The following is a 25601-nucleotide window of genomic DNA, read 5'->3' on the forward strand; positions in this document are numbered from 1 at the left end:
CCATGTGGGTGGTCAGGATGGAACAGCCAGTTTTAAGAAGCCCTGCAGATTATTTCCTCACTAAGAAGGTTCTTTTTTCCTCTTTGTCCAAGCTCACAACACTGACAGAAGCGGACTCAAACGCCGATTCAAGCCTGCCAAGCGCTGCCGGGAGCAAGTCCCAAAGGTGCTGTGCCAGCACCCTCCTGCTTGTGCCAGAAATGGAGCAACAGGCTTTGCGGGAAACAGTGCCTGAAGGCACGCGGCTTTCCAAGTCGGGCTCAAACGGGAGCAGAGCCCTTTGCCACTGCTCGGTTACACACCTTCGCATGCCTGGGCTCACTCGCAAGGGACGTATGTGACACATGAGCTTGTCTCTGGGACCGATGCTCTGGCAAGCCTGGCTTTGCCCTTCCCCGGGCTCTGCCGTTTTCAGAGCACCTCCTCCCTCTCCTCCAGCGCTCGGCTCGCCCGTAGCGGGCTCCGCTCGGCCTGTTGCCCCGCAGCCCGCAGGAGGGGATGGGGGAGGATGCGGAGAGGTGGCTCTGCCCACCCGGAGGCACCTGTACACACCTCGCCGCTGCGCTCCCCTACAAAATCGCAGTGTCCGGTTGCCCGGCCCAGGCGCGGCGGCCTCCCTTGACCCTCGAGCGCACCCCTGAGGCTGCCGCTGCGGCTCCACGTCAAAGCACCCAGTTTTGGAACAAGCCGGTGGCACGCAGCGGCCCAACTCTGCCTCCTCACGCCGGTCACACGCCCGTGGGAGCGGCCCGGCCTGCAGCGCGCCGAGCCGGGCTCGTCTGGAAGGACACCCTTCGCCCTTGGCGCCAGGGAGCCAGGCCGCGCTCGGCCCGCCGGCGGGGGAGGACAGCCGGGCACCGTGCGCCGCGCTGCTGCCCGCTGAGCGGCCCCCTCCCCCCAGGGCCGGCCCTCGCCCGGTCCCCCCCTGACCTGACTGCCCCCCGCTCCGCTCCCCAGCACCGCCCTCCCGGCCCCGCTCCCCCAGCGCCCGCTGCTCACGAGTCTCCCAGGAAATCGTGGAAGCGGATGCGGCCCTGCGTGGTCTCCGCCTCGAAGTTAGGCGCCTCGTCGCCCAGCAGCAGCCCCGGCATGGCTGCGGCTCCGCTCCGCTCCGCTCGCTACTGCCGCCGCTGCGCATGCGCGGGCCCCCGCCCCCTCGGGCTGCGGGGCCCGGCGGGCTGTCACGTGATCGGGGTGCGCCGCCGCGCTTTACGGTTGCCGCCGCGGTTTGCGGCGCGGAGTGGGGAGGTGGGTGGTCTCGGTGCCTGACTGTCGGGTAGCGGCGGTGATGGCGACCTACGTGAGCGAGCTGGAGGCGGCCAAGAAGAGCCTGAGCGAGGCTCTGGGCGAGAATGTGAAGCAGTGAGTACGGCGGGGGGTGTCCGGCCGGGTTTGGGTGCTGCGCGGCCCGTTCGTCTTCTCCCGGCCCTCAATGGGCTGCGTGTTTGTACCGTGTCTGTGCAGAAGCCTCAGCGCTGGCCGGGCCTTGGGCCCCTTCGCGCTGGTGGGGGAAGGCAGTGGGTTTAGGAACAACACTTTTCGTTTGGTGTCTGCACCTTCCCCGCTCTTCCCTAGGTACTGGGCCAACTTGAAGCTCTGGTTCAAGCAAAAGATAAGTAAGGAAGAGTTTGACCTGGAAGCACGCAGGCTTCTCACGCAAGACAATGGTAAAATGCCACCCTGTGTTCGTTTTCCTGCCGGCTCTAATGCTGCCTTGCCCCTGCCAGGCCTAGGGGGGAAGCTCCTCCCCCCTGCACGTTGCTTCCTGAACTGGGTGATTGTTGTGAGGGAAATAAGAATGGCCACGGCTCTGATAGCAAGAGAATTAAAAAGGTGAGACATGCCCTCGCCTGCAGGAGGAAGTTCCATTGTGGTCGGTGGCGCTGACAGGCAATTTGACTCTGTGTAAATATGGTAAAAAGGTAAAATATGTTGTCCTGGCAACCAAAATGCTATTTTTTAAATTGTCGTAGAGGCCCCCTACTGCACTCTCCGTTTGCTTGCAGCTGAATGGGTGTGGTGGCTGAGGTGGGGGAGGGAACCCCCGAATTTACCTAGGCAGTTTTGTAGCAGGCAGATCCCCTTCCTGGCCTTTGCGGGTGGCAGGTTGGAGCACTGAAGGGTGAGATTCCTTTGTCCTTGCCTCTGTGGGGGTCTGCAAACATTGACGAGCGCTGCCAAGAGCTTTGTGGGGGCTCCTGACTTCCACGGTTGTGATCCCTGTGGGGAAGGGTGGGGAGTTTGTTGGTGCTCAGGTTCAGAGGCCAGAGAGGATCCTGTAACCCTCTGACCCTGCTTATGAAGTTTGTCTTCACTCTAATGTGTAATTACCCACTCGGTGTTCCAGTAACCCTTCTGTGAGGAAGTTGCATTTTATGTAGAGCCTGTATGACTTAACTTCACCTTCTTGGGGCTGGCTCTTAGTGGTCCTTTTCTAGCAAAACCAAAATCCCTGCTACCAGAAGTTTGTGTGGCAGGAGGGACAGCAGATCCTCATCTGACTTGCTGAATGCATTACATGTTTTGTTTCATGTTGTGTGCTGTAGGGCTGGATTTGTATGTGCGTGGTTTAACCCCAGTCAGCAACTAAACACTATGCAGCTACTTGCTCACTCCTCCCCTCTCCCAGTAGGATGGGGAGGAGAATAAAAAAAAAAAAGTAAAATCCAGGGGTTGAGATAAGAACAGTTTAATAACTAAAATAGAATAAACTATAATAATAACAATAATAGTTGTAATGAAAAGGAATATAACAAAAAGAGTGAAAATCCAAGAAAAGACAAGCGATGCACAATGCAGAGTTGCATCACTCACCACCTGCTGACTAATGCCAAGACAGTTCCTGTGCCGCAACCTGCCCCTCCTGGCCAACTCCGCCCTGTTTATATATATGACATTCCATGGTATGGAATAGCCCTTTGGCTACTTGGGGTCAGCTGTCCTGGCCATTCTCCCTCCCATCTTCTTGGACACCTGCTTGCTGGCAGAGCGTGGGAAACTGAAAAATACCTGACTTAGGATAAATGCCACTTAGCAACAGCTAAAACATCATTGTGTTATCAACATTATTCTCACAATCTAAAACACAGCACTGTACCAGCTACTAGGAAGAAACCAAACTCTATCCCAGTTGAAGCCAGGACAGTGGGACACACTGAGAAGTGACCTAACTTGTTTCCATGCCATGTTTAGTGTCCTTTTTGTTAGTGTAGTAGTAGCAGATTCAGTGTCCAGTAGAAAAAAAAAAAAACAAACTCAAACTTAAATTGAAAGTTGTTCCTGTGTAGCTAAGCATGTGGGGAAAACACAAGTGTGGAAAGGTGTAGTGAGCTACTTTATGATTGCTTTGAGGGGGTGCTGCTGGGCACTGAGGTGGTGCTAATGAACTGTCTGTCTTTACACAGTCCACTCTCACAACGATTTCCTCCTGGCTATTCTTACCCGATGTCAGATCTTGGTTTCTGCACCAGGTAAGTCCCGAGAAGCCTTGTTAAAAACAATTTGGTAGTAACGCTTTGCCATGTATATGTTTAGGTTTTGTACAAAGCACTCCAATTTTCTGAGCCTTAATGTTCATGATTTTGGTTGCACAGGCAGAAGGGTAGCAAAGTAGTGATCCAGCTGATTTCAGCGGAGATGCTTTTATAAATAAGCTGTGTGTGCTTGATTGGAGGCTAATGCTGGATTGCTGTGTGTGATAAGCTGGTTTGATTTCAGATCTCCAAGCTGAAGCGTGAAGTGAGATGCTGCTTTGTTTTTGATCTACTTTGCTTGCAGCTTCCTTTCTCTTCTGAACTTGGTGATACTCTTTGTTCTTCTCTCTGCTGGGGATATCATTTTGGGGAGCTGGATATTCCTGACCTTTCAAGTATGTATCTGATAGGAAAATGCTGGGAATGCTTACAGTGAGTATTGATTGAGCTATGGCCAATTAACTCAACCTTCTGCAGACAGCTAACCTTTTAACTTTGTAAGCATTTACTATGGCTGTTGTCAGGGTTGCAAGATCTGTTTTGTTTGGTCTTCAGAAGGACTCTCAATCTAGAGCTCTGATAGAAGAACAGTTAAGCTACAATTCAAGATAAGGAACTGCTGGTGTGGTAAGGGAGAGAAAATAAGCTCTGATGGACTGACATGTGAGAGAGGAGAGAATACTTGTTATTAGGGTACCTGATATAGCTAGAGGAAGGAAAAAATGCAAAATTTATGGATACCAACAGCTTTTTGCGGGAGCTGGTCCTTAACTATACCAGCTTGCTAATTAAATACTAACCTTCCCCACCTTCCAACTTGCTTTGTTTGCTTTTGAACTTTACAAACACCTTTTGAGTCCCAGACTTGTCGTCTTTAGCAGTCTGCACTTATGTAATTCAGAAGACTTATGTCTAAATCTTGCTACTCCTTGCTTTTGACTTAGAGTAGTTACAGCTGGATTATAAAAAGAAAGCACAAGAACAGGAATTCCCCTGTGAGTGCTACTTGAAGTAGCCGAGTCTAAATTAGGACGGTGAGGGAGAGAGTGCCTGTGTTCTCCAAGCTCAGCACTGAGCTGATACAAGCATTGGAGTAGAGATCATAGCTCAGAGGTCTTGTTTCTGAATGGCAGTAGTCAGGGTAAAGCCCATCGCTGTGTGACTGAAGTTGGGGTTGTTTATTGCTGTGTGCACCACTCTGTGCTTAACTGTGTTGAATTTCATTTGCCTCTTTATCCAGTCACTTAGTCCTGTGCAGCTGTTCTGCAGCCATCCAGTCAGGCTTCATCTTCCCTGGCTTGAACAGCTCAGATTTGTGACAAACTCTTATCAGCTCCCCAGCACCCCCTTTTTCAAAGCTGTCTGGGAATGTGTTAAAAGTACAAGCCCTAGCACAAGGCAGTGTGGTGCTCTTCAGGTGCCTTCCATATACTCCTTATTTCCTGCCTGACCTTTTTTAATTTCAAGGCCTTGCAAGGACTTTTCCTCTTGTCCCATTGAAGCTTACTCTCTTTAATCATAGAATCATCTCGGTTGGAAAGGATCTTGAAGATCATCTAGTCCAACCATTAACCTATCACTGACAGTTCCCAGCTATACCCTATCCCTCAGCACTATGTCGACCCAGCTCTTAAACACCTCCAGGGATGGAGACTCCACCACCTCCCTGGGCAGCCCATTCCAACGCCTAACAGCCCATTCTGTAAAGAAATGCTTCCTAATATCTAGTCTAAACCTTCCCTGGTGCAACTTGAGGCCATTACCTCTTGCCCTATCGCTTATTACTTGGTTAAAGAGGCTCATCCCCAGATCTCTGCAGCCTCCTTTCAGGGAGCTGTAGAGGGCGATGAGGTCTCCCCTCAGCCTCCTCTTCTCCAGACTAAACAACCCCAGTTCCCTCAGCTGTTCCTCATACGACACGTGCTCCAGAACCTTCACCAGCTTCGTTGCCCTTCTCTGGACACACTCGAGTAATTCAATGTCCTTTTTGTAGTGAGGGGCCCAAAACTGAACACAGGAATCCAGGTGCAGCCTCACCAGTCCCAAGTACAGGGGTGAGATCCCTTCCCTGTCCCTGCTGGCCACGCTATTGCTGACACAAGCCAGGATGCCATTGGCCTCCTTGGCCCCCTGGGCACACTGCTGGCTCATGTTCAGCTGCCTGGCAATCATCCCCCCAGGTCCCTCTCTGACTGGCAGCTCTCCAGCCACTCCTCCCCAAGCCTGTAGCGCTGCTGGGGGTTGTTGTGGCTCAAGTGCAGCCCCCGGCATTTGGCCTTATTGAAACTCCTACAGTTGGCCTCAGCCCATGGCTCCAGCCTGTCCAGGTCTCTTAAGAGCCCCTGAAGAACCCTTCTTTGTAGTGCTCCAGCAGATCAGTGACAACATGTAATGGAGTGCTAGCTGACCAGCTGGTTGCCTCCAGTGCTTTCAGTCTGGCTTGTGTTGGCTCTGTGTCCACAGATCTGCATAAGCCAGCTTGAAAATAATCAGTTTAATTATGCGTGTTCTTAAAGACATGGTTTAGTGCTCTGCAGTTAACTACATACTGCTAGTCTCTTCTAGAGTCTCCTTTGCTCTCCTCAGATCAATGCAGAGTCTCCCAGCGATTTTGGAGTTAATCTGTACTGGGATACCTCTTTCTGGGCCACTGACTGGCAGATCTATTACACACACATCTTACTTGCCAGTCTGCTGTGTGTGGCGTAGCAGATTGTATGTGCAAGTCCAGGAAAATGTAGTGCAAGTGAAATACTAGATGTTAAGTCTAGATTTCTTTTTTTCCCCCTAGATGCCAGTCTGACACCTGCTCAGGTTTTGTTGTTCCTCCCCCCCCCCCCCCCCTTCATGTAAGAATGGAAAGCTAATAAGCTCTTGTCTCTACCACTGTCTTTTCGGTAGAAGGTGTTTACTTCATGATTCATGGAAACAAATAACTTTAAAGAAGTGTGCTTGATGCACTTGGCACACCATCACAAGGGTTACTGTTGCATATACTTTCCACTTTTGTGTGATAGAGACAAGGGGAAAGAACCATCTTTAAAATGCTGTTTTGTATTTAAAAAAAAATAATCATATGGTCAGTGTTAAAAGCATGCTTGATATTGTGGCATTTGGAATAGTAAACCTTAAAGAAGGTATTTTTAAGGAGTGATTATAACATATATTGAACCATACAAACAAACCCATTTGATCCAAATTTTACTGCCTCTGGTGGCAGTGGTTCCATCTGGGCTCATAGGGGAACTCAGGTTGAATGTGACCCTTTGTGAGAACACTTTCAGTTTCCCCCTCACCTGCTTAGGCTGTTGGTCACTCAAAATTCAAATCCTGGTTCAAGAGCCTGTGTGGCATGGGGTGTTTAGGGCTTGGTGGTGGAGAGGGAGGGAAGCTCATATCTGTTACAATATGAAAATGATGAGTTGCTTGAATTCCTGCTGAGCTCCCGCTGATGGCACAACAGGATCCTGAGCAATCCTAAATTTGACTTCTCTGCCCTTTTAAAAAATGGATTCCTTGTGGTAGTCACGTATGTAAAGACACCCATAAATGCTCAAGTGGCAGCCAGCTGTAACATAGCTGGGAAGCTGTAAAAGTGCCTGAAGAAAGGAATTTACCAGGAACATGCTATCCTAAATACTAGAGAGTACCTTAATGTTACTTTGGCTATACCAGCCCGAGTCATGTGGCACACTTCCCACTACAAGAAAATTGTTTTCTTTGGTGTTCTCTTTTTACCAATACTTTCAGAAGTGCTTTTCTGAACTTTTATGTCGGGGGCTTTTCTTACCCCCAAAATTCCATCAAGAGGAACTCCAGTTTAGCCTTGCATGGATTGCTCACCAAGTTTACCTTGTTTGTTGGACGATTGCAAGCAATCAAATTAACAATGTTTCTTGAGTTAATACATATCTCACTTGAACTGTTACCTCCCTCCTTAGCTAAATGTTAACAATTAAGGTGAAACAATTGCAAGAATTTAAGTTAGTGATGTCAGGATTTAATTTATTTACTAGCAATCTGGAACCAACTAAGAGATGTTTCAACGGATGAGAACTCTTGCAAGGATAGCAGGAGTATTTTACTGTATCAGGGTGGCCCACAGGTTTTGGTTGAAGGGCTGCCAACTGTGAGACGGGCCCAGGTTGCTTGTGTTCTGCTTCTCTCCAGAGAGCTGGGAAGGGAGGAAAGGGAAGAAAATGGGAGTGTGAGTTGTTGACAGAGGAATGTCATCAAAACTTACTTGTCTAAACCCTTGTCCCTGCAAGAAGAGAAAAAAACCCAAACCAACTGAAGATCACATTAAGCGAGGGTGGGAAAATGCATGTTTCCTGTGCCTTGCCTGGTTTGCTTTTCTCTGTCGTGACTTTCTGTTTTTATCTTTGTCCTTTCCTCCTGTGTGCCATGTCAGGAAAACCTGACACACTGTCTGGACTGGCTGGTGCCATCACTGCAGAGACCTTAGCACCTCTTAGAAAAACATTCTTATCTGTTACTCATCTCTGAAGGCACATCAGCAGCCATTTCAGTGGCTTGTTAACACCTAATTGTCTTGCTAGCACGATTCATGCCTGAGCCAACCCCCTTGTCATTTGTGGCCAGGAAGGCAAGTACTGGTTTTCTTAGAATGCTAGAGGGAAATTTTGCTTTCTTCATCCAGTACAAATCAGGCTTGGTAAAATTAAAACCTGGAAAAAGAGCCAAAAAAAATTCTGCTCTGGGCTTGTTATAATGGGAAATAGGAGATAGTATCTCCATCTTTTCCTTGTTCTAAGCTGTCTGGCTAAATTTTTCTTAAATGTGCAGGTTGAGATTCAATTAAATTGCATCTTTCAGATCTACTGTCAAAGCCTAAATATTTAGTTGCTATTCAGTTTAAAACTTGTCTTATTTTTTAAAAAAATATAGTGTTTTAAAAATTCAGACTTTGCTATAACCTATTTGTCTGTAATACATTGTCAGATAAAAGAGCGGTGTTTGTTATTTCCATCCATTCCGATTTCTCTGTCTCCACCACCTGGTCACGCAGGTAGGATACTTTTGGCTTCACAGTTAGAGTGTTTTTCAGGTAAGGATACTTTTGTAAGTATTTGCGAGGGAGCTGTGTGAGACTTCTGACAAGGAGGAGGGGCCTGAGGGGAGGTGACATTGCAAGCTAAAGAGATGCTTTTATTGCAAGCTGTGAAATGAGCCAGGTAACTTCTGTGTCTGTTCTTAACACACCTAATCCCCCCTGCCTAGAAGGCGTCTGACCTGCTATGGAGAAGACAAAAAGGAAGAAAGGACTCATCTGTAAAAAGCAAAACATCTTGTGAGAGAAGTAGTGTTATTTTGATAGATCCTAAGACCTAAGTCCTGAGATCTCAGTGAAGGGCAAGAGTGGTCCTTGGGGTGATTGCCCATGGTGCTTTCCCACACCCCCTCATTGAGGCCTCTGCTGTGACGTTGTAGTGATGAGTAGTGACACCAGCTTAATGATTTTTGGAGAGGGTTTATTTATTATCTTTTAATTTTCTGTAATTGACGGGTGGATTTTGACAGTGGTTTGTTGTAGACTATTGGTTTTCACCTCACTAATAGGATGTAGCTAAACTTTTGAGTAAACTTTTTTTTTAATAGGGAGAATATGTCATCTCTGTGTATAGGTTGTTTTAAGCCCTTCTTAGCAGCTGACTGTTCAAAAACTTCACCTGAATCCTCTGGTTTAGACTGATCCTTAAAGTCATGTTTTAGGAGGGTTTTTTCATGGCAGAGGACACTATGCTTGTGCTCCACCCATGAGTGTGGGAAGCTCCACATAGCCAAGGACTTCCAGACAGTCTCATTCCCTATAAACAGGGCTGTAGTATAACTGTATGAATTCCTGATTACAGTAAATTAAACATAGGTGCAAGAGCTGGAGGTAAACGTGCAGCTTGGTGTGAAGCTGCTGTTGAGCCGTGGCAGCCTGCGGTACCAGAACTGGTGGTTTGTCAGTACTTGGTGAATGTGCCTGAGGCTGGCCAAGTCGTGGATGGCGAGTTGTGGGATGGCTGCTCTCACTTCTTGTCCCTCTCTAGAGGAAATGGCAAATGCTGGCTCAGGTGCAGCTGGGGAACATCTGAGACATTGCTGTGCTGTCCGTAGCGCCTGGCAGCAGAGCTCCAGCCTCCACTTCGAAGGCGACAGAAGTACCTTCAGAGCTGAGTTGTCCAAGCTCCCTGGAGGTGGGCAGGGAGCCCGGTACAGGGCATGCTCTGCTCCAAAGGAAAAAGGGTGCTTGCTCACTGTGCAAAATCAGGGGAGGAAGATACTGGTGACAGAAAGCAGAGGCTGCCTGTGTAGCCACGAGAGGGCTGTCCAGTCTTTGGGTTGCACTTCTTGTTCACTGTCAGTAGGCACATATGCATCCAGCAGAGTGTTGTCTTAAGCCCCAATGTACCTGAAGAAATTATGTATGGATCCTGCAGAGCCACCAGCAGGAAATATGCTAGACTGTCCCTGCCAAGAGCTCTGTGATTATCAGGATGTGGTTTAGCCTACTGTAGGTGTAGCTGTCAAACAGCGTAGAGTGGACTTTTAAGCAGTCTCCTCAAGGTGTGTGGCCAAATGTATCATTTATTTATCCGTACTACACAGTAATGTCTTTGAGCTGCTTGTCAATCACAAGCTCACTGCTCACATTGGTGTCAGTGGCCTTTGTGGTTCTTCACCACCCCCCCCCCCAGCCCCCCGTTCCCTTCCCCTCAGTGTAACAAGAATGACCAGCTGTAGTGTTTAACGAGGGTCCAAGACAAAGATTGCTAAAGCTCATGGGGAACTGTAAGGGCAGATGTAGTGAGTCAGAGTGCTTGATCCTGCTCGTTAGCATCTGATCTGATCCAGGAGTTGTTGAGAGGAGAGTCCCCCTCCAGACAAGTTCCTGTCATTTTCCTGTTGGAATAAATGGTTTATTCCTTCCTTGTTGCTTTCCTTGAAGGCTGTGCTCATATCTCTCCTTCCGCCATACGTTTTTGTGTGGTGTGTGTGGACAGAAATTTCTACTTAAGTAATGGGTTGTGAGTGAGTCAAGTTAGTAGGGTTCTGGGAAAGGAAGGGAAGGAATGTCAAAAGCATTCTCCCCTGAGAAGTCCTTTCTCTGGGCCATGGCTGTTGATTTTGGGTTAAGACTCAGCTGGGGGCCAGATGTTAAGGGTTTTTCTGTGTGGACAGTTTCATCCTGGCCCTAAATCAGCAACAGCTATAGAGTGTTGTTTTTTTTTTTCTTTTTAATTTGTAGAAGGTGCTGGATCTCTGCCATGGCCAGGGGGCTCTGCAACTAAACCTGGAAAACCCAAAGGAAAGAAAAAGATTTCTTCGGTTCGACAAAAATTTGATGTAAGTGTCCATGGTCAAATGGTTGTGGCTCTCTGACATTCTGTTGGGGATGAAGAGCTCCGCACAGCATGTAGTTTTTGGTTACTCCCAGGAATAATGAAAATCTAACATGTGCAATAATGTATGTCTCATTTGTTTTGAGTTCTGGACTGGGGCAAGAACTGGGGGTTAGTGGCTGCTACCTCTCTTGTGGAAGCCTTTTGGGAGAAAGCCTATGGTGTGACCTGGCTTTGTCAGACACCAGAGAGTATAGGGAACACCTAAATGTTAATGTTTCAAAAGCCTGTATTCCAGGAAGCAGCAAGGAGTAACCTTAGCTCTGCAGTAACACTTGGGCAGGTCTTTCATACTGTCATTCACCTTTCACATTCTCTGTAACACCTTGTTCATTTCATGCATCTGCTGAATTCTTGAGGCAAAAGTGTTTTCCTATCTATCCAGGCATCTATTAGGCTGAATTCTATGATTGTATGATCCTATGATATTCTCCTCCGCCCAGCCCCAGGACTCTGAAATCTGAAGTCTTAGAAGAAAGTTGTTCCTTGTGTGGAATGTTTTTAGAGGGTCAGTTTGTTTCAGAACTGAAAATGCCTTGCAAAGATGGTGTCTTCTCGTAGGTGTCAGAGAAACACACTAGATCCAGTTCACTTTGCAATGAAGGCTTTGTACGTCCGTCTGGTACTGCCACACATTCTGCTGTTGTTTCTGTGCTGCCAGACCAGTGTGGAGGGGGCCTGGTGTGAAGTCGAATCAAGATGGGGCACTATCTTCCACGGGTGGGGTTTGATAAGGTGGTTCAAACTGAAATTGTTGAAAGGGAGAGTGTCTGAGCCAGATTTATCATGTGTCTGACCACATCATGATCTGGTTCAGTTCTCTGACAAAGCAGAAAACTAACCAAGCAAAACAGACCCCAAACACCAAGTTTTTCTTTCTGGTTTATTCAGCTGGATCATTCGTTTGGAGGAATGCCAAAGCCAGTGCAAAGGAAGCCTGGCTGGGAATAGGGGAGAAAGGTGGCCATGCAAAACCCCCCACTTTTATGCTGTGAGAGGTTAGCTTGGCTCAGCTGAAGTGCATACCACACTTATAGGGACTATAAATAGGCACTATGTGTGTGCTTCAGCCTAGTGTTTCAAAGGGATGCAAGTCCAGCTGAAGGCTCGTTGTATTTAGAAACTGCTGAAATATTTTGTGGTGTTCACAGCAGTGGCCTGAATTCTGATGGCAGTCTGCACTGTGTTTTTGTTTTAAAGCTTCACCATAACTTTTCAGTAGCAGATAGAGGAGAGTTTGAGAAGCAGGTCATGATATAGTGGAAATCTTGGAATTTGGTTTATGCTGATAGCCCTATGTTACACCACATTTCTAGTTTGTGTTTTTATGCTTGTTACTGGAATGCTGGGTAGTAAGTTCTGTATGAAGTGTATGTTATGATTAGCAGCATATTACTCGTGGAATTCCTGAGTGGTGTGGACTCCAAGTGCCTCTATTTCCTGATGTTTCCCTCACTAGTCCAAATAACAGCTGTGAATAACCACAGGTTTGTTCCAGTTGGCTTCTGCTCTCCCAAACCACATTCCTCTAATAGCTGCTTACGTTTTGAAGGTCTTTTTTTTTCCAGGCATACAGGCATGTAGCTTTCCTGTAATGAAAGCATAAATCTTCAGAATTACGGGGAGGGAAACCTGGTTTCACATCATTAGTGGGTGGATTGGTTTTTCACTCTGAGTTAAATGCCACACTGTCCTTTGAATAAAGCAGCCTCCCTTCCTTTCCTGAAACTAAGATGTGAGAAATACACTTTGCTGTATATTCATTGTTTATATTTAAAGTATGTGTTTGTCCTGATGCCTCATAAGAACCTTGCAGCAATCTTCATTCCAGAGCCACCTGATCTGTGGCTTGGAGAGTTGAGGGACAGGAGTTGTGGGAGTAATTGATGATCCAGGGTCATGTTGCTCCCTTGCGGGTTGTGACTGGGCCAAGCACATGTCTGGGCTCTAGGATCAATTGCTCCCATCTGCTTTTCTCCCTGCTTTACCTGGGGAGCGAGACTTTTCCTGGGAGCCACCACAGGGACTCGGAGCTTGAGATACCAGCATAGCAAGGGAGTTGTGCTGGAATATATGAGGCCTGGGAAATGATGGTTGCCACCTTCTGGTATGAATTCGTGTCCTGTTCTGTGATGAACCTTTTTCTAAATAACCAAGTCAGTTCCGAAAAATAGCTATAATGCGTCTCTCAATCAGTGGCTGCTCAGTAACACAGCTCTGCTTAGGGTATTGAAAGTGCACAGGGAGATTAAAGTGTGAAATTTGGGACTGGAATTTGGCTAAAGTTGTTGCATTTGAAGCTTGAAAGAAAAGTAAGAATCACTTAATCACACAAGCTTAGGATCATGGTTTTTAATCTTGATGGAAATTGTACAATTAGTAAGTAAAAATACACCCTTGTGTACAAGAAATGACTAAATAAATGAGAATCTTCAGCACAGAAGGAGATGACTGAGAGATGTGGAGGTACATAAAATCATCACTGGCCTGGATAGTGTGAGCAGAGACAAAAAGGACAGTGACTTAAAGGAGAATCAAACAATCTAACAGTTGGGAAGAGCAGAGCAAACTAGAGGAGGTGACTCTTTACGTGATGCGTTGCTACACTGTAGAATTTCTTGCTCCAGGATGCTGTGGATACCCAAAGTTTAGGTGGTTCAGGGTGCTGCTGGACAAGTTCATGGACTGTTTAATAAGAGGACACTAACACTGGCTCAAATTTCTTCAGTCACAAGTCATTGGGGGTTGGGAGAGTATCCTGGAGTGGATATCACTCTGCTTGTCCTGCTGCGATACTGTCTTTAAAGGTGCTTGCTTTCCAACTGTAGAAAGGATGTTTGGCTTGATGACCCAAAGGTTCTGACTGAGTACTTACTTTCTTATGCTCTAATGTTGTGTTCATAACAGCACCGGTTCCAGCCTCAGAATCCACTGTCTGGAGCTCAGCAATTTGTGGCAAAGGATCCTCAGGAGGATGATGATTTGAAGCTGTGTTCTCATACCATGATGCTTCCTACACGTGGCCAGTTAGAAGGAAGGATGATCGTAACTGCGTATGAGCATGGGCTAGACAATGTCACAGAGGAGGCAGTGACCGCAGTTGTTTATGCTGTGGAGGTGAGACTGGGCTGGGCAGCAGTGGTGTTCTCATTACACCTGCAACAGAAGGCTCTGTGTGCCATATGGGGAGAGGAAACCTGCTTCTCTAATTGTCCATTTGCCCCGGGGGTGGTAAGATAAGAATCAAAAGGCTTCCAGATTTGTGGCATCATAGATGTAAAGTCTTGGATTTCTGCCTGCAAGTGTTAATTTTTAAATACTTGCGTATGAAGAACTCTAGGCGAGCTTTGGAAAATGCTGTTCCTGTCACTTAAAAGCAGGGACAGAACGGGAGCTCCAGTTTAGACAGTTCTATAAAAAATAGTCTTACAGGCGCAAGTATCTGGCACAGAAGCAAAGAGACAGAATCTGGTAACACCTGCAGGTGAAGTCCTTGCCCGTTCTGGTTTTGGCCATCAGTGGTGCATTACTTGACATATCCCAGGAGTGATACAGCCATTACTTGGGCGTTGATGTGTGTGGATGGTTTTCTGGAGCTAGGATGTGGAGGCCAACCTGAATTCCCCATCTGGGAGTGAGGCCAAATTAAGAAGCAGTTATCTGCTTGTTTTTTCAGACAGTTGCTTCTGCAGCACTTCCCAGGCAACTGAACAGTCTGAAAAAGAAGAGTGGCTTTTCACTAGTTTTAGAGCCAGTATTTCAGGACAAGTGTAACATCTAGTGCTAATCATGAAATCTCTTAACTGTTGATCAAAGGGATCAGAGATTGGGAATTTCCTAGCATTTAAAAAGCCTCTTTGACATTTGAAGTACCGCATGACATATTAAAGTACAGTTCACAGTCTCATGCATGCAGTACTCACACAGTGCTGTGGTCTCTGTATCCAGCTGTATCTTATGGTGAAAATGTACTGTGACTTCTGCGGATCTTGGTTCTCTTTTGTCTTTAGGTCCTTGTGGTCATAGCAGCACTAATTCTGTCCTGCCAGTTGGTGAGGCACTTCTCATAGCTGTGGCTTGGTAGAGTGACTAAATTGGCATGTGTAATAAGATTGTTTTTCATTGCAGAACCATCTTAAGGATATTCTGACATCTGTGATATCCAGGCGGAAAGCCTATCGTCTGAGAGATGGCCATTTCAAGTATGCCTTTGGAAGCAACGTTAACCCTCAGCCATATCTGAAGAACAGTGTTGTTGCTTATAACAATTTAATTGAGTGGTAAGGAGCTCTCAGTACACTGCTAATTTCAAATGCAATTTGCTAGTCCCGAAGTCACTCCATGGTTCAGTTTCTCCTTTTATTTAGTAGAATCTGTTAATTATGGTGTTTAGCTTTCACACATAGGAAGGTATCGGTATGGAGGACTGTACAGTTAAGCAGGGAGGGAGAATATGGGGATTTCTCAGGAGTGGAGTTTAGGGCAGTGTTAAGCCTCTTCCTTGCCTGTGCTTGTCCATCAGTTTATGAAGGTGACCCCTGGCCCTCTGAATGTCTTCAGTAATCAGTGCTTTTTGGAAGCTGGAGTGAGTGAGGCAGAAATACTGCTGCTCTCGGGGAAGCTGCCCCTGGGCAGAAGAGCTCTGTGTTTGTGAGGGTGCTGCTGTTGTGCCATAGGAGTGAAGTGTCGGTGAAGACCTGCAGGACACTGCCATCCTGTCAGTTCCTACACCTCAGTGCACTTATGCTTTCTTGGCATGCCTTTCCAGTTCACAGAGCTTCAAGGTCGTCATGTTTTCCAAAGTCTCAGTGTCAGAGCAGCTTGTGCTGTGCATCTGGCAGTGTGTGTGTATGAGAAGGCAGTTGTGTTTTGTCTCTGGCAGCTTCTAGCAGTTGACAGGAGGTCGTGGGTGTTTTAAGATTTGGTTATAGCACTATAAACACTACAGATGCAATCCACTCCAAACAACTCTGCCTAACGGCTAGTGTCTTTCAATTTAATCTTGTGGGTGCCTTAATTTTTATGTTGGGTAGAAACTACTGACCCTAAATAACAAAAGTTGCCCAATCAAGATCAGTTAAGCGTGTTTGAAGCATGTTGAGGATCAGTTTACACTATTTTTATTAAACTGGAATTTAAAACATTTTAATTACAGGTGAAATAATTTTATGTACTTAAAGGCTAAGTCAACTGATATAGAAAAGGCAGACCTGGGGCCAGGCCCCTACTGTGTGACTTCCAAAGCTGGTGCTGTTTTCTTGACCAGAATTTTTACTGCCTGCTCTGCCTGCAGCCCTCCAACCTGTGCGACACCTTCTGCTGGCCAAAGCCTAGCTCCCCAGCCCCCGCCCGACGATGCTGAGCAACAGGCAGCTCTGCTACTGGCATGCTCTGGAGACACCCTACCAGCATCCCTCCCGCCAGTGAACATGTATGACCTGTTTGAGGCGTTACAGGTGAGCTGTTCATGTTACACTGTCATGTCACAGGCAGTCCTGTCCTGAGTGCCAGCTACCAGCCTCAGCTTTGGTTTATATGCCTGGAGGGGGATTTGATTTCTACTACAACGCTTCCTTCTTTCCCTTTCAAATTGACAATTCTTTGGCTTTGACTTGTTTCCACTATCAGGTAATTGTTAACATACAGTCAGCTAATGGTTTAATGCCTGTCCTACTCCCCTTGGTCAGAGTTTATGAGGAAATCCCTGTCTCTGGTTATGTAAGAAGGGTGACCTCTTTCTCTGTAGCAAGACTGCAAACAATTATATTGGAACTGAGCTAGACTGGGATTTTGACAGTGATGCAGCAGAATGACTTGGCTGGCATGTCCCTTCTTACTCCTCCTGTTCCACCTTGGTACTTGGAGGAATACTTGGTCCTGGCATGTGGGCTGCTGCACTGGGTTAGCTACGATCCCCCCAACCCTGCAGAGGTGTCTACAGTAGGCTGGATGAACCTTCCTGTGGAGATGTTTGCCTGTGGTTCCCTCCCCCTCTGCCAGGTCTGGGGACATTCAGATTCCTTTGAATGTCCAAAATTAACTGTTAGGAAATTCCCCCTTGATCTTTGCTATTGTGAACAGGCCTTGGAATTTTGTCTCATGGCTGTGGATGCAGACTGTAAGAGCTGTCATTAAGCATTCAGCTCGTGTGTAGTCAGAATTGCTGTTTGTAAGATTTTGATAAAAAATTATTGTCATCGCAAGAGCAAAATGATGATTTCCTTCCCATGTCAATTCCTTACAAAATGGCGTAATAGGCGGTAGTTCTGTGCTGGCTGGCGTGGCAGTGCTAACAAGTGGCAGCTTTCCTCGTGTGTGGCAGCCTGCGTTCCTGCTCTGTGGGGCTGGTGCTCTGATCATCCTATAGTAGAGGGAGGTTCATCCACGGGCAGTATGGGGAAATGTGTACAAAAGCATGAAACTTGTTTTCTAATGTGTATCTCCAGGTACACAAAGAAGTTATTCCGGCACACACTGTCTACGCTCTAAACATTGAGAGAATTGTCATGAAACTCTGGCATCCAAACCATGAAGAGCTACAGCAGGATAAAATCCATCGCCAGCGCCTGGCGGTGAAGGAGGGCCTTCTGCTCTGCTAGAGGCAGCCATGTCAGGCCTCAGATGGCTACACTGCTGTTCCTTGGACTTGACATTCAGATGCTTCTTACAAACCTGTGTCAGCATTTCAAGGATGACAGAAGTTATGAGTCAACTTTCCTATGGAAATACGAGTTGTGGTACACTTTCTCTGCTTTCCCGGAGTCATGTGCCATGGAGTGCTTGCAGCAATCCCACTGAACTGGAAAGGAGAAACAGATTTGTTTGCAAAGACTGTTTTTTAGGAAAAAAAAAAAAAAGTGAAAGTGATAGTTTTAAATAAGGTGGTTTTGTGTTTTCTTTTGTAAGCACAGGGAATCTTCCTCTCTGCCCTCCCCTCTCAGGTAGTTTCCTATCTGAGCTCCTTCTCCAGAGGCCTTCTCCAACTCATGTTGCAGTTGGTGGGATTGTTTTCCATTCTGTTGTGAGCTGCTCACTCAGAGGAGTGAGACAAGGCTCTGAGATTGATGAGGACAGGGAGGCATGACTTTCTGTTTATGGTCATGGGCAAAAAGACAGACTTGTTAGGGGAAGAAAAGAGAAACATCAATTTATTTAAAACACCACCACCACTTAATTTAACAATCAGAGTAGGACGGTGAGAAGCATTTCCACATCTTAAAAACACCTTCCCTCCATCCCTCCCTTCTTCCCGGGCTCAACTTTGCTCCTGCTTTCTCTACCTCTTCCACCACAGCAGCTCAGGGGATGGGGGTTGTGGTCAGTTCATCACCCACTGTCTCTGCTGCTCCTTTCTCCTCAGGGGGAGGACCCCTCACACTTCCCCTGCCCCAGCGTGGGGTTCCCTCCGTGGGAGATAGTTCTCCATGAGCTTCTCTGACATGAGTCCTTCCCACAGGGCTGCAGTTCTTCCCAAACTGTGCCAGTGTGGGTCCCTCCTGCGTGTTGCAGTCCTCCCAGTGATGAATTACACCAGCGCAGGCTTCCTAGGGAGTCCCGGCCTTCTTTGAGTGCAGCCCCCTGCTCTGGCGTGGGGCCCTCCACAGGCTGCAGGTCTGCATCTGCTCCACTGGTGACCTCCATGGGCATGGGAGAATCTCTGCTCTGGTGCACTTCCTCCTCTTTCAGCTGACCTCTCTTTGAAGAGGTATTTCCCTCACAACTCCTCCTCCTCTCAGCTTGCCCTTCTTAAATATGTTATTGCAGACGCATGGCTGCCAGAGGTGGGTTCCGCTTGGAGCTGGGGGAGCTTTGAGAAGCTTCTCACAGGAGCCACCCCTGTAGCCCCTCCCCCTGCTACCAAAACCCCTCTACACCCAAACCCAACACACATTCATTTAACTGGAAATAGGGTGGGCTCTTGTGAAATGAAGATGAGCAATTCTGTAAGCTGTCATTGTTCCTCTTCTACCAGGGGAACTTCTGATTAGAAACGCTGAGTAAACAAGGCAAAAAAGAAAAGGTCCTTTCTAGCCTGTCTTTTAAATGGTTTTGCGTCACTAAACATGAAGGTGCCAGCTGTCGTAGGAATCTCTCACCAGTCACCAAAATATGCAATGAAATCAGGGTTGTGAGTAATTTTTCCTGTCAGCCTAGGCCTTGACTCACCCCTGTCCTGCAGTAGTTGTGATCTGATGTTCTAGTTGTTGGACCTATGACTGGAGGCAACCTCTGTGCTGTCAGCACAGTGAACAACTGAGCCATCCCAGCAGGTGGCTTGGCCATCCCCCAGGTGGGCCAGCAACTCCCAAATGTATACACCAAGTCACTGTCTTAGTGCTGCAGACTCCTTGGATTTGTATTACTTCCTTGTAAAAATATGCAGCCACACTTGGGGAGGTGTGCAGATCACTGTGTGGAAGAAGGGAAATTGTACCTGCTGTGATTCAGGCATTCTTCTGTCTTCCTGAGTCAGCTGTGTGCTCCTCAGATTCTAAAGGGAACAGGCTTATTATGACATGAGAACTCTATTAAAATATCTTAATTACTGTACAACCTGTTTTTAACCACACCTATGGAGGTACCTGCTGACGGATGACTTGGCTTATTGTGTCTCCAGATAGTACAATTGAAACAGCTTCCTCTGTGGGAATATGAAAGGGGAAGCCTGTGGTTCCCCTCCATTCTAAGTAGGTTTCCTCTGTTCGGGAAGTACTTGAATAGGAGAGCTGCCATCTTTTCCCTTTCCCGTGCAGTTTCCTTCTATACTGTGCCCCTAGGACTGAAGGAGGTGCAGGTCCCTGATGTTTCCTCCCAGTTATCTTTTTATAACTTCATTTCTTGACCCCTGTGGCTGTTCATGCGGGACTAGAGTTGTAGCAAGGGGCTGTGCTGCTGTCACTGTGTTCCTGGCTTTCCTGCATCCCTTTGTGGGATGTGCTGTGGAGTCAGGCATAGCAAGAGGCAGTGCCAGTGCAGGTATCAGTGGCTCTCATCATGAGAAATCCATTTTAGGGTTATGAAGAAGTTGGGCAAGGCAACAGCAGAGAACTACAGCAGGGCCTGGCAGGATGAGAACAGTTGTACTCTGTAGATCATGTATCTTAAGGTATAGCAGCATGTGGTGTGGGGGAGAGGAGGAGGAGATTTTGGTCCCTTTCAACTGCTATTTTTTCTGTATTTAAGCATATGTAGTTGTTCAAAGTGAGCCTTAGCTTAAAAGTTGACCCCAGTGGCTTTTAGATGACAGTTTTTAAAAGCAACATTGAACCTGAGTAACTCTATGTGGTGAGATCATCAAGTCACCCAAAGTATGGACTCTGGGGTGTGGGAGGGGGATTTCCCAGATAATTGTTATGCTTCTGGTGTAAAATGAAACCATTAAGTTTGTTTGCTAGAAACGTTGGGGCAGCTCTGAGGATTTCAGATCTGAAGAAAGCACGCAGCCTCCAACAGCATCGCAAGTGTGTTCTGAAACAAAATACTAAGTATGGCCCAAGAAGTGCTGCTCTATTCTGCTTGCATGTGCTGGGGGAAGGTTCTACAGACAGCCTTGTGCTCTGAAGAGCTGAGTCATCTATTCCACCCTGAAAAAAGTGGGTTATTTGGGACACCTGCTAGATGACAAAGGCTTAAATAAGGAAATCTTGTCAGCTCCATTTCACAGATTGGAAAACTGAAAGGGACATGTGCTTAATGCACTTTCCCCCAAAGTGTGAGGTCTCATGAGAAAGTAGTGCTTCGTAGACATCTAGGGTAGTTTAGCTGGATGGGACATCTGGTGGCTGCTTTGTCCACCCCCTGCTGAAGGAAGGGCTAAATTCAAAGTTAGAGTATGTTGTCTGTCTCCAGAGATGAGACCAGAGAAATGGTGGCATTTCCTATTCCAGTGTGTGACCATGCTGATGGTGAAGGTTTTCCTTGCATCTCTCATCAGAATTTCTCGTGTTGTGCCTGTGCCTTTTGCCTTCCAGCTTTTCCTGTGTGTCTCTTTGTGGCTTTCCATCGGAGAGTAGCTGATAACAGGAAGATCTCCCTTTTTCCTCCTCTCCAGACTGAACAAAGCCGGCTCTCACAGCTTCTCCTTATACATTGTGTGCACTAGTCCAAACCATCTTGATCACCTCCACTCATCTTGCTCTGGTATGTTACTGTCCTTGTGCTGGGGAACCCAGACTGGACCCAGCTCTCCAGAGGATCTCAGGAGCTCTGAGCAGAGGAGATGCAGGATCCCTCCTCTTGCCCTGCTGACTGTGCCTCTGCTAGCAGCTGGCCTTTGCTGTATGGGTGCACTGCTGACTGCTGGCTTGCTTGTCCACCCACACTTCCAGGCCCTTTCCTGCAAAGCTGCCTTCTTGCCTGTTGTCTCTAGCCTGTTCTGCTGCAGGGGGTTACTCCATCCCAGTGGCAGGGCTGTGCATTTTGCCATTGAACTTCTTGAGGTTCCTCTCAGCCTATTTCTCTGACCTGCCTATGTCCTTCTGAATAGCAGCTTCAGTGTATGAACCACTTCTCCCAATTTGGTGTCACCTGCAGATTTGCTGCCCATATGCTCCATCCTATCATCAAGGTCAGCAGCAAAGATACTAAAACATAAGAAGCTCCAGTATTGAGTGCCACTAGTAACCAGCAGCCAGCTGGACTCTGAATCGCTGACCAGTGTTCTTGGAGACCTGCCCTGGGAGCAGGGTGATGGCACTGATATGTATTGCTGTTAGGCTGGTGGCTTTTGCTGTGACATGACTTACGTCTGTCTTCACTACAGTAATCAACCCTTTAAAATAAGATTGCTGAGCTTCAAGGCAGCAGCTCAGAGTGGCACTGAAATTAGTTTGGAAGGGTTTATCTTCTGCCCCAAGAGCCACTGAGCTTTCACATTTATCTTAAGCAACCTGTTGTGCTGCTTAGTGGTCTTCACCACTGCAAGTTTTTTCCACAGTCCCGTGCCTCTTGCTGCAGCTTAGGCCTAGAATTTGTTATATTCACCCCAGAGTATTGTATAGAAAGACAGAAGGGAAGGAATGAGACATCATCTGTCACATCCCCAGTAGCTAGAATTGCATCCTACTTTCTTAATCCAGTAGGAACTGTGTGATGTACTCAAAGTTACCACTTGGGAGCTTCTAGTGCTTTTAGCTTCCACTTGTAGCATTGCAGTGGAAAACCATTAGCCATCACATGAAGAGGGGAAAAAAAGTGCTTGAGAGCTTCATCAGGCTCACTTCATGGCCTGAGTTTGGGTGAAGATGGCTATCTGATCTCAAGATGTGGTCAATGCCCCTGGGAGTGTAGGATGCAGGAAGAAAATATTTTAATTTTCAGACACTGCCAGCTATCAGACCTGGCTTAAGCCTGACCAAGCCTTTCCAGCTGGGTGCCAAGGAGGATCCTAGAGATCTGAATGTAGCCCTCCTTAACAACTCCAAATAGCCAAACTCTTGCTCCCAAGACTGGTGACCAGGAAAGATGCTTCTCGTTGGTGGTTCACAGCAGAAATCTGGAGCATAGCACTTGCTATCAAACATGCACTGCACTACCTTTCTCTTAGCTTAACTGCTTATATATCCCCTCCCAGCCTTCCCACTCTTTCTTCTGCAGCTGAGGTGAACTTTCTTGGTCGTTGCTGCAGTTTTTCCTTCCTAGCAGAAAATCCTCATACGTAGAAATCTGGGATTGGACTTGATGCAAAGAGCGGCTCCTCTGTTTGAGGGCCAAAACCTATGTGCCAGCAGTGCCTGAAAATGCAGATTCTGGTTTCTCAATAGAGAAGAATTTAAGCTAGTGATATTGTACCACCTTCCTCCTACTTAACCTCTAGGAAATTTCTGGCAAAGAGAGGAAAATGAGGAAATGAGATTGCCTTTAAGAAGAAACCACACACACTGCATTTGTGTCCTTAACTGTGAATACCCAAGAGCCCCAAACTGGGGTTGCAGAAATGCTCTGGTGTCCAGCCAAGTGAAAACAATGCCAAGAAAGGTGACCTCTTTTTGTGCTCCTGGGGTGGGAGGAAGAGTGTGATCTATTCTGCAGTCCAATGTCATCAAACAGAAGAGGGGCTGCCTCCCCAGTTCTGAGACAGCAGCTGCAGAGAGGGGGTGTGGTGGATGTTCCCCGTCAGGGTCTTGTAGGTGCTGATGGATGTATCTTGCTGGCCTGAAATGACATGCAGAAGGGTTTGTAGGAATGCTGTAGCAGTAGCATGAGGACAGCAAGCTTTCCTCCCAGTGAGAGGCACATCCCATGCCGCTAAAGGAGGGCTTCAGCAGCCTCCTAGAAGGAAATAATTTCTCAGAGCCAAAAAGTTTCCTTGTGGCATTGCCTTTCTTCACCAGTGAGATTATTTGTGTGGTCTGGTTGGCAGGAGGAGGGGAAGAATTTACCTGCATGCCTCACAGTTACTGCAGAAGAAAACTTTATGTGTAGCTGTGGCTGTAGCCTAGGGCAGGCCAGGAAGCCAGGCTGTGTCAGGCAAGTGCACCCTTCATGTCCTTGAGGTCAGTATTTGCCAAACCTTGAGATAATTCTGTGTGTTCCAGACACCATTGCAGACTTGGCACCTCTCAGGCTTCTTTGCACAGCAGCAAATAGAGTTAACAAAATGTGCAAAGTCCGGGCACAAACACTAGTGTCTGCCTTCTTCAGGTGTACAGGGACGGACCTTAGTTCACACTGGGATCAGGGCACCTCAGTTACCTCTAAGACTTTGCGTCGTCTGAGGAGACCTGTTAAGTGTCCTGGACACCCCCATGCAGACACAGCTCTGGCTGGGGTTGTGTAGCAATGACAGGAACACAGTGCAGATTTCTTGTTTACAGGCTGCTGGCCACCACTGAGCTGCTTCTGTAAAATGCCTCCAGCCCTGAGTTTGATTATAGTCCAAGGTCCTGATTAGATGATTAATTTCTTTATTTTTTCTAGATCACGAAAGGCAGAGGCAGCATCGAGTTATATCTGGACAGAAAACTTGTATAAGAATAATTGTTCACTCGGAAGTGCATCCGAGTGAAATTTTTTGTATAATTTTTTATTCATTTCTTGCCAGGAAATGAGGTTGTGTCTCCAGATAACATCAGGTCGATGGGGTTTTATGACTGCAGACTATCCTCAGTCTGAGGAAACTCGAGTGGAGTAGTGGTGGCTTGGACTTGGGGTCTTGTTCTGCTTGAGGGCCATTTAAGTGAGGAAAAAAAAGTTCCTGCATTTGAGCAGTACAAGTTGCTTCTGGGGCCCTGCTTGGCACCTTGACCTCCCTCCAGTGTATGGAAAAGAACTTGAAACTGCTCCTGCAGTGAGTGGTTGTGGCCCCCTTGCCAGCTCAGGTGTGTCTTGCAGAGCCATCCCCATCACGTGGCCTGTGAGCAGACCCTTTGCCACATGTCTAGTCCTTACCCTTGCCCTGTGGGGCCAGCAGCTGAGGAGCTGGCCCAGGAGCAGGGCTGGATGTCCTGCTGGGAGGATGCTCGGCAGCTTGCTCTGCTCCAGCTGGATCTGGTGCCCAGGTAAGCTCCAGAGGAATCACCTCTGAAGAGAGCTCCCTCAGAAATATGGCAGGCATCAGCTTAATGACTGCCTCGTTGTTGGTTATCATTAAAAAGTATTGTTTCCATTTGAATTTCTGAAACCAGTTTCCCGTTGGTGGGTTTTGTTATGTCTTTGTTAAATTTAAAAGCTCCCACAATCAGATATGTGCTTCTGTGCAATGACAGCCACTTCTGAAACTCCATTTTGATAAGAAGAAAGAGAAGGAGCTGGGGTTGCTTTTGTCTCACAGGAAGGGCTGCTGCCCTTGCCATGGAGCAACCCATAACCTTTTCAAACCTTTGAAGGGTTTTAGACCTTGTTTTGGAGTGCAGAGGCAGTGCTCCTGCCCATGTCCTGGCAGCGATGCATGCAGGCAAAGGCCCATTCCTTTTTTCCTTCCTCACTCCTCCCTCCACACGCACAGCTGGCCAGCTTGTTCTCGCATCCCTAGAGGCTGGCCATGGCTGAGCAGCCTTCCCTGGCAGTTTGTGAAGGTGTCATCCTGCCACAGGTAATTACAGAAAAGCCTTCTTTAGGTCTTTAAGTTTCAATGTGGGCTGGACTGCAGCAGTAAAGTCACTGCGGGGAACAGTCTCCAAGATGGTTGTATTTCTATCATCTCGGAAGCAGATGCTCTACACGGGGTTTGGCTGAGCCATCAGCAGGTGCTTGTTTGTGTACTGTAGGAGGTTGCCACAAAGCCCTTCTGTGAACTGTAGGTTTGATTTTTCAGAGATTAATATTTTGTTATTAGACTATATGAAATGCTGATGGTAGTGGATACTCTGTGTTGCTCTAGGAAAAAGCAAAGATTTCAGATGTTTTTCCACTGAAACTTTCATTTCTCACTAAAATGCTATTTTCCCACCAGAAAGAAATCACTAGGCAGCTCAGCCTGCTTTATTTTTGCCTCTGCCCCCAACTTCTCCAAAAAATTCACCAGAAGATTGTTCTAAGTTGTCAAGTCTGTTTTTTAACTCTATAATAAATGTTAATGAACAATTCCATAATAAATGGCTTCAGAATAGTGCTTATCTACCAGCGTCCCATCTGTCCTCATCCATTCTCTACTGTACTTCTTAAAGATAGGGAAAGGGGGAGCAAGAGCATGGCTGTTCATTGGCTTTGCTCTCACGCCCTGGGAGCACTTGGTGGAGGTGTAGCCCGAGGCACAGCTCCCTTTGCTGACTCGCGT

General features: G+C 47.2%; 1 protein-coding gene across 1 annotated transcript; it reads left to right on the top strand.

The window, feature by feature from the left end:
• Positions 1-1002: 1002 nt before the first annotated feature.
• Positions 1003-25406, top strand: TADA1 (transcriptional adaptor 1). Its single transcript, XM_074906842.1, is given in 10 exon segments — positions 1003-1102; positions 1105-1224; positions 1227-1362; positions 1576-1667; positions 3405-3470; positions 10732-10829; positions 13793-14002; positions 15014-15165; positions 16179-16341; positions 17332-25406. Coding segments are annotated over 10 exon segments (1266 nt in total). The 5' UTR covers positions 1003-1026; the 3' UTR covers positions 17485-25406.
• The last annotated feature ends 195 nt before the right edge of the window (positions 25407-25601 follow it).

This window comes from Athene noctua, chromosome 5, assembly GCF_965140245.1.
Source record: "Athene noctua chromosome 5, bAthNoc1.hap1.1, whole genome shotgun sequence".
Lineage (NCBI taxonomy): Eukaryota > Metazoa > Chordata > Aves > Strigiformes > Strigidae > Athene > Athene noctua.